This window comes from Stegostoma tigrinum, chromosome 26, assembly GCF_030684315.1.
Source record: "Stegostoma tigrinum isolate sSteTig4 chromosome 26, sSteTig4.hap1, whole genome shotgun sequence".
In the NCBI taxonomy this organism is placed as follows: Eukaryota; Metazoa; Chordata; class Chondrichthyes; order Orectolobiformes; family Stegostomatidae; genus Stegostoma; species Stegostoma tigrinum.
Genome location: NC_081379.1, coordinates 34,424,620 through 34,437,768, shown reverse-complemented (window position 1 = coordinate 34,437,768; position 13,149 = coordinate 34,424,620). Strand labels below are relative to the sequence as shown.

Below are 13,149 nucleotides of genomic sequence, written 5' to 3'. Positions count from 1 at the left end.
TAGGAAAGATGTGGAAGCATTGGAAAGGGTGCAAAGGAGATTTACCAGGATGTTGCCTGGTATGGAGGCAAGGTCTTAGGAGGAAAGGCTGAGGGACTTGAGGCTGTTTTCGTTAGAGAGAAGGAGGTTATGAGGTGACTTAATAGAGACAGACAAGATGATTAGAGTATTAGATAGGGTGGACAATGGGCCTTCTTCCTCGGATGGTGATGGGTAGCACAAGGGGCCATAGCTATAAATTGAGGGGTGATAGATATAGGACAGATGTCAGAGGTAGGTTCTTTACTCAGAGAGTAGTAAGACCATGGAATGCCCTGCCTGCAACAGTAGTAGACTCGCCGACTTTATGGGCATTTGATTGGTCATTGGATAAGCATATGGATGATAACGGAATAGTGTAGGTTAGATGGGCTTCAAATTGGTTTCACAGGTCGGCGCAACATTGAGGGCTGAAGGGCCTGTACTGCACTGTAATATTCTATGTTCTATTCAGTATTAAAGTGGTTTTTATTTGAGGAAGAATACTCTTTTTCTTACTTCCCCAAAAATGCAATAATCAAGCCTTACACTAAGTATTTTTGGAATACATTTTAATCAAATATTCCTTTATTTTACAAGCCATGTACATCTATCAATGTACATTATGAAAATTGATCATTTTACACATATTTTCAAGAATGCATGTAAAAAATTAACAGCCCCTCATAAAAAGGACCGGGAAATTTATAGACAGTTAGAGTGAGCATGAAATTAATAATTACATTGTAATTCAAACCAATTTCATTATATTCTACTGCAATAGGTTTATTTTCCATCCCAGCATTTTTTCCCTTAACTTGCATTATAACCACTACTATGCAAATACATTTTACAGCACAGACAAATTGAAAATGCCTAGGGGTAAACTATGTACTGTAAATATAATGTACATGCTATTTTGTGGAGGTGTTCAATTCACTATGAGATAAATGCTGTTTTTGTTTTGTTACATGAATCAACAGCCATTATGAAAGCTCCTCACATGTATTGGTGTCAGTGAGGTCACCCTTCTAACTTTATTTCCAACTGGCCAGGCAGATCATTAAATTTAAAGGAGCAGGACAAATGTAGTGGCTCCAAAATAAAACAGATTAAAGTTACAAATTGTTAGGACAGACAAGCTATAATTAAGTATTGAAAATTTCTGAATGCAGATCCATCTACATGCAAGAATGCCAAACAGAGGCACAATGGTTCATCCAGCAATAGTCAGGGTAGGGCACAAGGGAAGGAAAATTCGAGAAACAGTCATCTTGGGGTACATGATAAATACTTCAGTCACCCAAAAACAAGTAATCGTCATAGCGATCTGGAAACAGATCTGCAACTTACCTCTAAAATAGCAAAACAGAGAAAAAGCACAAAAAGTTTGCATTTAACCATTTATACATGAAAGATTTTCACGAATAGAATTTGACTCGACAACTTTGTCATTCTACATAATATATTTACCAAAAAGCACCTCCTGACTCTGCAAAGCCTGTCCACCATTCGCAAGGCACAAGTCAGGAGTGGAACAGAATAGTCCCCATGTGCCTAGGATGAGTGCAGTTCCAGCAAGACTCAAGAAGCTTAGGAGCAGAAGTAGGTAATTTGGCAGATACATGGGAATGCCAACAACTGTAATTTCCCCTCCAAACAGCACACCATTCAGACCTGCAAGTATTTTGCCATTCCTTCAGTGTCACTGGACAGAAGTGCTGGAACTCTTTGCCTAATGGCATTGTTGGTCTAACTATAGCAGATAGATTGCAGCAGTTCAAGAAGGTACCTCACCACTAACATCTCAACATAACTGGGATTAGAAAATAAATGCTGGCACAGCTAGCGACACTCACGTTCCATGAGTGGGGTGCTGAAGGACAGCTGTCATACTAGGAACCAATTCTTTGTAACAGTTAGTGCCTCCAGCTAAGGGAGGAAAAACTTGATTTAAAAAAGAAACATTACCCTTCCAAAAATGTATATATTGCCACCAAATAATAACTTCAGCCTTTATGAGTTTTGATGCAATGGCAGATGTTGTTTATATCTGTCTTGAAACATCGCTAATGACATCCTGAGTAAACTAGTCAGAGAAGGTTTTGCGATTAATCTGAGTGATATAAACAAAGAAAGTACAAGAGTGCTGAAATCCTCAGATCAACGAATTAGCCACTTAATATAATTTGATTCACTCAGATTAGACACACAGAAAACTCTGCAGAGGGAGGTCTCAGATGTGTCAATGTTCAATATTAGCACCAAAAGCAGAAATTGCTGTAAAAACATAGCAGGCCTGGCAGCAATTGTAAGGAGAAAGCAGAGTTACTGTTTCAGGTCCAATGATCTTCTTCAGAGCAGTTCTGAGGAAGGGTCCCTGGATCTAAAACATTAGTACTGCTTACTCTTTACAAATGCTCTCAGGCCTGCTATGTTTTTCCAGCAATTTCTGTTCTTGTTTGATTTCCAGCATCTGTAGTTCTTCAGTCTTTGGTTTGTTTAATATTAGGTCAATGGTAGTCTCTAAACAAAAAAAAACTATGATTCTAAGATTTACAACACCCTGAAAAGAAACTAAATTTACTAATTCTCCTTCTTTTAAAAAAAGAGAGAACTGAAGTTTTAATATGCTGCTATAATGTTTGCAAAAAAGAACATTTAGTTCACCAGTAATTAAGAGAACTCTCATAATAGCTTAGCACACTCATCTTGCGTGTAGCAAAGACACAGAAATGACAAATTTTCCAAATTTGAACCCAGCCTTGTGTGGAGTTAGCTAATCTCAGTCAAAGCAGCAGCGAAATTGTTACAATTTGCACTAGCACCACTTACCAGTGATTGGAGAATTAAAGGCAGCTTGTACTTGATTGTAAACCAATAACTGCTGAAAACTTGAACAATCGAGATACTGTGATTGTACAGCTATTCAAGTCACTGTCAAGATTATGCACACATGAACAGAGATCATTTAAGCTAAGTACAGCTGAGTCATTAGCTTAGCGCCAGCTCAATGCCAACGGTAGGGAGAGCAGAGTGGGAAAACGGATGACAGAAAAAATGTGAAACATATGAAATGATCATGATTTGCCCATTTTTAAACAAATATACAAAATTAATAACAGAAAATCTGACAGTCTACAACTAGCCTCTTTATCAATCTCCCTTCATTAGTGGTCTGTTTGCTGGATACTTCATGCAAAGACTGAATCTTCAAGTGTATGTATGAGTAATGAGTTTGTTGGGAAATAACAGCCATTATTTACACATATGCATTTTCACTACAGATCCCTGGCTCGTGATCATGCAAGGAATGCTGAGGCTATCATTACCCCTGTTGAAGTAAGTTAACTCAGCACAGTTCAAAACTTCTCCAGTTCTATATACAGAGGAAAGGAAGATATGCTATTTTTAAAGAACAAAGGCATTGTACTGTATATACAATGTGTTATTTGTAGCCAAAATGCAGAGGCATTCTTTAGGATCAACATTAAGTTCCTCTGCCTTAGAGTGGCCAATTAAGACGGACAGTCCTCCAAGTTAATTAAAAATTCTTTACTGTCCATGAAAAATGTTGGGCTTTTCTTTTGATGAAAAAGACTTTGTCTTTCAGAAAGACAATCAACTCAAGCATGGCAGTGTATTTCAAACTTTTATGCAGACATATCAATTTAGCTGCTAATGTCTATTATACTGCTGTAAAACACAACCAATATCGCTTATGAGATGTACCTTCCAGTTGGCTTGTAATGTTTGTTCCTTCTTAATGGAATCTCTCATTACAGCCTTCCAGCATACGAAGTCGCCAATGTCTGCCTTCGCCTGGTAGCCTGCTTTCAAGCAATGCTTGTACCAAAGCACTTCATCTTCTGCAATAACTTTCCAGGCTTTACTCACCTGAGAAACAAAAGGTTCTGGTATTGTTATAAAGATCAAATATTCCAGTGTAATGTAGGAATAAGCTTACAGAAACGGTAGAGTTATTTGCCAAACATGCAAGGAAGCAAATGTGCTACTTTCCATTTCAGGGAATGCAGACAAAATTCAAGAAGTCAATTGGCATAAATTATATTTTGGATTTCCGAAATGTCTTTCGAAAAGAGGCCTGTAGTTACCTGCTCTCTACCCTTTGTGAATAGGGTTGGCGCATCGGGTGGCATGGTTGTTTAGTGGTTAGCACTGCAGCCTGACAGCGCCAGGGACCCCTGTCCAATTCCCGCCTCGGGCGACTGTCTGTGTGGAGTTTGCACATTTTCCCTGTGTCTGCGTGGGTTTCCTCCCACAGTCCAAAGATGTGTAGGTAGGTGGATTGGCCATGCAAATTGCCTGTAGTGTTCAGGGGTGTGAGAGTTATGGGGGGGATGGGTCTGGGTGGGATGCTTCAAGGTTGATGTGGACTTGTTGGGCCGAAGGGCCTGTTTCCACACTGTAGGGAATCTAATCTCGACTGTCCAAAAGCGCTAAGATGGGGGGTATATCAGAGTTTATAACATATAACAAAAACACAGTTGCTGGAGAAAAAAAAAGTTAATGTTTTGGGTCCAGAACTGTTCGGAGGAAGGGTCATCGGACCCGAAAGGCGAATTCCGTTTTTCCCCTTCACAAATGCTGTCAGACCTGCTGAGCTTTTCTAGCAACTTTGTTTTTGTTCCTGATTTACAGCTTCCGCAGTTCTTTCGGTTTTTATTTAAAAATATAAAATCGGAAAGTTGCCCTGAAGCAGTACACCCTGTTTTGTCAGCGGTTTCACACGTGTCTTTATATTGAGTGTTCTTTTAAGATTCCATTGCCAGCTGCCGGTGTTCTTTTCGGACTGTGATGTGCTTTGCTGCATGCTGATGTGAGTCGTTGTTGATGGTGTTATACAATGCAACAGCCCTTTTGTCACAATTAAAATAACATGGAGAGAAATGGAACGCAGGCTTCTCTGCAGCAAAGGGCACCCAAGTGATAACCCGTAAAGGGTAGAGCTGGATGAGCACAGCAGGCCAAGCAGCATCTGAGGAGCACAAAAGCTGACGTTTCGGATGGGTGATTGTTATTTGGAAACTCTGCAAATCGTGAGATTCTGGACACCGTACACCACCCCTTGGCAACACCATTAATTACTGCTAAACCAGGCTTTTAGGTGCGGACATATATTCGACAGGCTTATGGTCAGTAAATAACTGTCCCAAATATTTGAAAGGCCTCATTTGCTAGCCATCCTTTCAATGAATACGCTTGGTCAGGCCACCTTTCTTTTAAAAGACGTAGGAAAGTAGAATTTGCACGTCTGCGAATGGCGTGTATGAAAAACAACTTTCTCTTTTGTACTTTGTAATAGGTAAGTACCTTGCACGAAATAGCAATTCCACCCACACAAAAAAATTCACACGTTTCGAATGTACAATGGGGTTTTCTCAGCAATGTATGCAATGATTTCACGACCACCTTCAACCCTCAGGCACAAACTAGGTATCTTACGTTCAAAAGCAAAAATCTGAAATAATCATCCACGTAAAGTGCACCAATCTCTCTTCAGAGAGGTCTGGGACATCAATTTGTAGCGCAACGTGAATGCTAACTTATTTTGTCAAAACAATTCTATTAATTTGGCCCAGCTCGGTTTCCTCGGTGATCAAGTTAGCACGCCTGGGGAAAATGGGTGTTGCCAGTTAATCAAATATGCCGGTTTCCGCGTTTTCAACCATTTAAAAAGCTCCAGAATGTTCCCGCGTCAATGCAGGGTTGCGGTCTCGTAAACGGTGCGTGAGTCAGTGACTTATGTGAGCAGCGCCGAACAAAAATGGTGTTGCAGTGAGGTTGAGGTCAGGGCAAGGGTGAGTCATTCATTTTCGGGAGTTGAGGTGTGTCGGCCAACAGGCTGAAGGTCAACCTAGGACACGAAGATGCTTCTGAGGAAGAAGAAGGAGACGAAAAGTGTTGTAAAAGATGGGCCCCACGACTCCAAAAAGTAACTCCTTGTTCAATTAAATTTATCTTTAAATAACAGCATAAAGCACTTGAGCTTTATATCAAGATGCCTGGCATCCCAAACTCAAGTGTTAATTACAAAGTTACTAAAATTGGGTGAGTAGAGAACCTTGAGCTGACCTCAGTTCCCAAATCTTTTCTGCACTGATTGCTCACAAACTCCCTTCTAGTCCTCTGATGTTCAAGTTAAAGCCACTTCATAAAAACTTCTCCTCAAAGATCTTCAGCAACCTTTAGTACAAATTGTAAACATTGAAGAATAGAAGTGTACTTTGATAAATTATAATCAACTCTGCCTATAAAATTTGATAGGTTTATAGATTTAATCAATTTTCACATTTACCTGAGCACATCTTCCAAGTTCAGTTTTGCCAAGATAGGCAAATATTTTCAGTGCTAGCTCATAAGGCAGGTCAATATCAAAAAAGGGAATTTCATTTATTTCATTCTGCAACAGAACAGCAAATACAATGTATTATACATTTCAAAAGCAACAGATGTACAACACGTATTTAAAACAGACATAATTACCTGTGTTTGAATAATTATATTGGAGATAGAGTACTCTTCCCCTCCTGTGGCCATTTTACCTAAAACCCTCAACTGAATTTATAATTGAAATTCCAGTATGGGAACTTATTACAGTGATCCTACTTGGAATTTTCTGGAAAATAGAAGGCCCAGAGAACTGGTAATTCAACATATAAAACACTCAAAGCCATAACAGTTTTAGACTACAACAGCAGTTTTAGACTAGAGATAATGGGAACTGCAGATGCTGGAGAATCCAAGATAACAAAGTGTGAAGCTGGATGAACACAGCAGGCCAAGCAGCATCTCAGGACCACAAAAGCTGACGTTTCAGGCCTAGACACTTCAGAAGGGTCTAGGCTCGAAACATCAGCTTTTGTGCTAAGATGCTGCTTGGCCTGCTGTGTTCGTCTAGCCCCACACTTTGTTAACAGTTTTAGACTATCCTTTTTACCTACCCTTGTACCATAGTTCTCTAATTGATACAATCTTAAGCCATAATGAGAGTTTTGTCCTTATTTCTGGACATGAAACTTCAACAAGAATGTTAAGACCTTGACGAGAAAGCAGACTTTATTAAACAGTATACATGACATGAGAGATGGTGGGTTTTTGTTGAGAAACTAAAGAATCTGGAACTGATTACTTAGAAATCAATCTTTACTATTCAAATATGGTAGTATTTGATAAACAGGTAGGAGACAGGTAATCAGAATGCACAATAGTAACAAAATCATTGAAAGAACTAGTGAAGAGAAATTTTAGATAGTGAATAATTGTTTAGAATGCACATCCAGTAAATGGGTAGATGTAAGCGTAGTTGGACGACGGATGTCAGTGTAGCTGCAGGTTAGTTACAGTAGACACGAGGACAGTGCACAATACATGAAAGTGGTGCACTTGACAGCAGATCTCTCTGGCAGGAGTAGCTACAAGCAGCAGTAGTCAGAAAAGGTTTTGGAAGCAAATTCAATGGTAGCTGTCAAAAGTGAACTGGATACATACTTAAACAAGAAAAATCAAAAAGGGTCATGGAGGAGAGTGGGACAACTCTCCCAAAATACTCAGTCATTGGAATGCCTTCTGAATTGCAAGATTATTTGGTCTCATTGAGTTCTTTTTAACCACAAGGTGCATAAATCAACTCCATTAAGTAATTGGTTCTAAACCATGTTTGCAGCGGCTCCTTTGTCCAAGTACTGGATACTACATTATTCATTGGAATGGAGGTGGAAAATAGCTTAAGGCCCAGAGTGCTTAAGATTGTTGGCACTGAAAGTAATTTTTGTATTGTATGTAATTGCTAGTATCCATTTTTAATCTCCCCATTCAAATTTTAAACCTCTCAATTTAAATGGTTTAAGGCAGTAACATTGCTAAATTGTGATTACAGTTTTCCTTTCTTCTAATTCAATGAAATAAACCAAAGATATCAAAATCTGATATTTAACTGATTGCAGGTAAAATATATTGCGAGAGGTTCGAAGGGAATTCTAGGAGAAAAAAATAAGGGTGCAGCTGGGAAAGTTAGTGTCATCAATTTCCAAGGTATCATTATATATTTCCAATCCAATAGTTTCCCTTTGAGATGTATTCATTATTGTTGTGCAGGAATATTCAATAATCAGTATGCATACTGCAAATTTCAACAACCTGCAAATGAGATGAATAACCTGTTTATCTGTTTTTGATGTTAACAGGTTGAGGAAGAATGAACACTGCGCTGGAATGAAGGAATAAGATGTAACAAGTCAACAGCTTAGATGAATAAAGGTGTGAACCATGTGGATTGGGCTAAATCCGGAACAGAAATTAGATTTTCAAAGGATTAGGCTGAATGAAGAGAGGACGAGTTACCATCTAATTCATCTTCTAACATTCTGATTATCACACAGTCCAATGATAATGGAGTTGTTCACAAATCTTAGCAAATCAGCACTTAGCAAGTTGGTCTGATGTGAAGACAGTCCTAGTGGTGGGAAGCTTTGGAAACCGTAGGTCTGAAGTCGCAAGATCCCCAGGAAAATGCCACATTTATCAGATGTTTAAAATTGTTCACACATATACTAAAATGTTATTTTCTGAAATAAATCTAATACTAGCTTTTTCTGCTATCTGCTATAGATTCTATCACAGAAAATAGCAAATTTGAGACAGAAAATCAATGCAGCAGGTCTTAAGATAGAGTTAGGAATGACTGCATTTTGAGCAGTTTTGATATACAGAATGATTCAAATTGAATTACTATTCACTGCCAATCATTCATTATGCTAAAATTACACATTGTACAGTACTGTATGAAACCTAGCTACACTAATTCTATGAGATTGATAATTTGTTTTACTAGTCCATAACTTTTAAGACTAGAACTTCTTGAGGACAAGACATTAACCATTTTTTAAAAAAATAAACCAGCTGCATGCTCAATTCACACAAGCTCTCCACCACAAGTAAAACAGAAGTGCATGTAAATACCTGCTACATGTTGGTTAAAGTAATGCTGGTATAATAATACCGGTACAGAGATAGCATTTGTTTATATTGCTAATTCTATGCTTACTGCCTGTACATGGAAATAGTTACAATAATGAAAAGCTAACAAAATTTACTTTGTAAAATGAACTAACTCTTCTTCACAAAGGTATCTTTTCACAAAATATTTACATTTTTGCACTCTATAACTGGAGTGCTTTAGGTCATCTTTATATCAGAAACACTGTATTGAATTATACTGATGGCTCCGTGTAATTCTCTAGACAGGCAAAACTAGTCTTGAACCTTAAGCCAACAGCCAAATGCTGGCTACATTTTAAATGACGGAGAAGAATATCCTTTTGAGACATTTACAGCTGTATAAAGTTAGGAATAATTTTCAATGTGAAGTGGTTGTGGTTATTTGGAGAATGAAACGTCTCATTTGCTCTTTTATAGTATTAAAAAAAATCCAACTTTAAGAATCTCCGAGATAACTAACATTTTTAACATTTGGTTTACACTAAAGATAGTCTCATGTTGTCAACACATGTTCCTGACCAAATATGGTTTGCAAAAACTTAAATTTTGCCACAAAACTGTGTTATACAGACTTTGCAATAATTTTCTCTCCTAATGGGGTTGCAATGGTATATTTTAATCAATTTTAAAGCCAAGAAAAACTATTCAAATGGTACAAGAATCAGAAATGAACTATTTAATGTTATTACTGTACATCTGACAATGTAACTCATGCACACGTCAACATCCTTTTCACCACTTCTGAGGATGCTAATTCCGTGCCAGACATATCCCAGTATCTCTTTCACTGAAAATACAAATGCTAGCAAGGAACTGGAATATCCTATCCTCACCTATCATCCATAGAAATCTCCTGTTGGTTTGTTAGGTAGCAGAAATGGAACACAATGCAGAGCTTCCTCCCCTTAGATCAGAAAACTATGGTTCCTTGTCATCTGCTAACTCAATATAGAGTAGTGATTAGTCTTCAAAACCTTCTCAGTCTAAGCTCGTCAGCTGCTGGCTCAACCAGCTAAGCTATTTGGGAAAACAAATGTCAGAATAATCTTTGGTGTTCCTTAATTGTTTACAATAGAATTCTATTTATTTTGATATCCTTTTCTTAATTCCTAGAAAATAGGCAGGTGATAGATAATGACATGATACATATAAAAATTCTAACTATTAAGGTCATACCTCAAGCAGCTATGCAACTATACAAGTCAATGTCGCATCAAGATTGCATCATAACTGCTTCTGACATTATTAATGCTTAAGGAGCATCCTTGAAAATTAAAATACAAACCAAAGAGCTCCAACTCCTATTAAAGGAAAACTCTCTCAAAAATATATTTTGAAGTTATGCATTTATTCACACCAGAAAGAGTCCAACATTTTGCAAATACAGGAACTTGCTGAATGGAAGGGGACTAGAGAATCAGAAGCGAAGAAAAACAAGGAGATTGGAGTAAGTTTTGAATGGGAGATGTAGTTAAAAGATACAAAGTTCAATTTTTACATTTGTCTACCAGGCAGATTTTGAAAAATGAACTCACTACAAAAATAAAATCACCAAAATCCCATCCCTACCTAGTGACCATTGTTCGTTTTAAGTTTTGGAGCTATATATTAATTTCAATCTTAAAATTCAAAGACAGTAGAGGAGGTTGCTGCTGTTATGATTGTAAGTTTAATTCCCTTATACACGCATCCTGTTATCTTTGTTTTTCCAAAACAAATGAACGCAATTCTGAACAATTTTAAAACTATTCATAGCGCCCGCTTTGAACTCCAATGCCTTGGGTGATGTTGCAAATAACAATCTTCAATTAGCTTTACAGTTTGCCAGTGCCAGAATGTTTTCGCACATGTAATGAAGAGGCAATAATTGTGCCCTTGGGATGCCTTGGTGGTTACTGCCTAATGCCTTTCACTCCTTCACACAGCTCAGTTTCTAAACGAAGTTAATTCCCCTCAAGTAAATAACATTTATACAGGACAACACAATTTCCATTAATTCGAAAATTGCAGCTTCTTAAATGGTTGATTTTCGACTGTCAGCTGCGCCTGTGACCTTAACTAAGTAGTGATCAAACTGTTTGACTCATGGTGCATTACCACCGCAAACAACCAGATTGCAGCGTTATCGACCCTCGAGAACCTCCCCAGGGAATTCCACATCTTCAGGTTTTACCACTTCCATTATCAGGACAATGGCACAAACGTCTCATTAAATTTATTGTCCATAACAAACTAAAGCCGAACAAAGTGACCACCACAAAGGAAGAAACCCAGGAACAAAACCTCTTGTTCGGATCTCGACTGGAGATTGCGGTAGCGGGGTCACTGTGCGCCCATAAAATGCCAACGGGCCAGGAAATCCAAAAATAAAGTCTTTAAATGCTGGCTATCGCGGTGAGGCGGACAGGAAGAAGTTACAGTCATTTACCAAGTCATTGATGAGCTGATCCAGCAGGTTCTCCTTCTTGTTGCTGGGGTCCTGTGTGGATTGGCCCTGGGGCCCTGCCCAGGCCTCGGACCCTGTCCCTGTCCCTCCGCGGCCGACGACCCCGCTCAGCCCGCCGCATCGTCCGTCTTCCAGGCGCTCTCTGAGCGGGCTGCTCCGGCCCTCCAGCAGGCTCTGGGCCAAGTGGAAATAATCATGGGCTGCTCCTGCTCGCTGCCGGCCGCTCGGCCCCTCCACCGCCACCCTGTCTCCATGGTCACAAGGCCCCGGCTGCTGGCGCCGCTTTTTGCTGCTCCTTTCGCCGCAGGTCAGCCTCCCGGCCCGGTTCCGCTCCCTAATCTCTTCTCTCCACAGCAGCCGGAATTTCTCCAGCTCCTTATCGCCCATCCTCCATACCCAGAAACTACTAAACGACAACTGCGGGGCGAAGGAGCCCACTTCAACAGCTCTCACCGCCCGGAGACATTCTCCTGTTGCACCGGTCCCTCTGTTCAAACGGCGCCGTGTGGAGATATACAACCTCAGCATCCAGTTCTGAGCCCGGAATGTCTCCGTCGGACTTTACACTCAATTTGCCAGCCCTGGTGCACAAAACAATGACTGCCATTTGGAAATGTCATTGCATCCACCTTATAAATCCGTGGTTTCTTCGTAAATCTGTACTGTAAGCAGGTTTCGTGCTGCTTCCGACAACTCTGAAGACTTCGTGTGTTTGTAAAAGTCATTGCGAGACATAAGGTCGTTCAGAAATTGCTGGAAAAGCGCAGCACGTCTTGCACCATCTGTGGAGAGAAATTAGAGTGACCCTTCCTCTTCACAGATGCTGCTAGACCTCTTGAGCTTTCCCAGCAATTTCTGTTTTTGTTTCTGATTTACAGCACCCGCAGTTCTTTCGTTCTTCTTAGAATGGCATTCAGCTTTAACTATAATTCATTCGCAACACTTTCTTTTAATTGTTTCTTGTCTTTGCTCCAAAGTCGAATCATTAGACTTTCAGCGAAAGCATTTGAGACTGTGATTAAGTTTTTTTTCGTTTTTGTTTCATCATATACTAGTTTGTTAGCTTGCACTTGTCTTTTTTTAGTCATTGATAATTATATCTCGTCCTTTTTTCCCAATAACGTTCATTAGACATTTTAGCAATAGAAAGGAAAATCAATCTCAATTCAATGATTTGTGAACGTCCATCTCATTTCATTGTCATGTGAGTGTTTTTTTTTATAAAGCTGCTTGAAAATCGCACAAAATAAAACAAACAACTGCAGGTGCTAAATATCTGAAACAAAAAGCAGAAACTGTTGGAGAAACGCAGCAGGTCGAGAGTTTCTCCAGAATTTTTCCCCTCACCACAGATGTTGTTCGTTGGTTTCCGGTCTAAAACTGGCATAGGCATTGTTAGCTTTACGGGACGAAACACAAAATACAAAAACGCTCAGTCTCTCCTGAAATACGTGAAAAGAGTATATTACTCATCTCGTGATTATCAAATTAAAAATAAGCACGTCATATTTAATGCTTTCCAACCCGAAAATACATCAAACAACCACAAACAAACTGTTTTATGTTTCTTATTTGAGGTGTCCCAACTGAGAGAAATATATGATGATTAGAAGTCATTAGTTAAAACTTCTTCCAACTTTGGAGCTCAAATATTCTCATTGTTG

At 39.1% G+C, this 13,149-nt stretch overlaps 1 protein-coding gene across 3 annotated transcripts in view; it reads right to left on the bottom strand.

Annotated features, from left to right (window-relative positions):
- fbxw8 (F-box and WD repeat domain containing 8) overlaps positions 1-12,089 on the bottom strand; it is a 159,400-nt gene extending 147,311 nt beyond the window's left edge. Inside the window, exons 1-3 of one of the 3 annotated variants that reach the window (XM_048555923.2) lie at positions 11,468-12,089; positions 6,338-6,442; positions 3,751-3,915 (exon numbers count right to left, since the gene is read on the bottom strand). In XM_048555923.2, the coding sequence (XP_048411880.1) occupies positions 3,751-3,915; positions 6,338-6,442; positions 11,468-12,013 (816 nt within the window). In that variant the 5' untranslated portion in view covers positions 12,014-12,089. The remainder of the gene's footprint in view (positions 1-3,750; positions 3,916-6,337; positions 6,443-11,467) is intronic. The other 2 variants (XM_048555924.2, XM_048555925.2) reach the window with 2 other exon arrangements.
- Between the last annotated feature and the right edge of the window lie 1,060 nt (positions 12,090-13,149).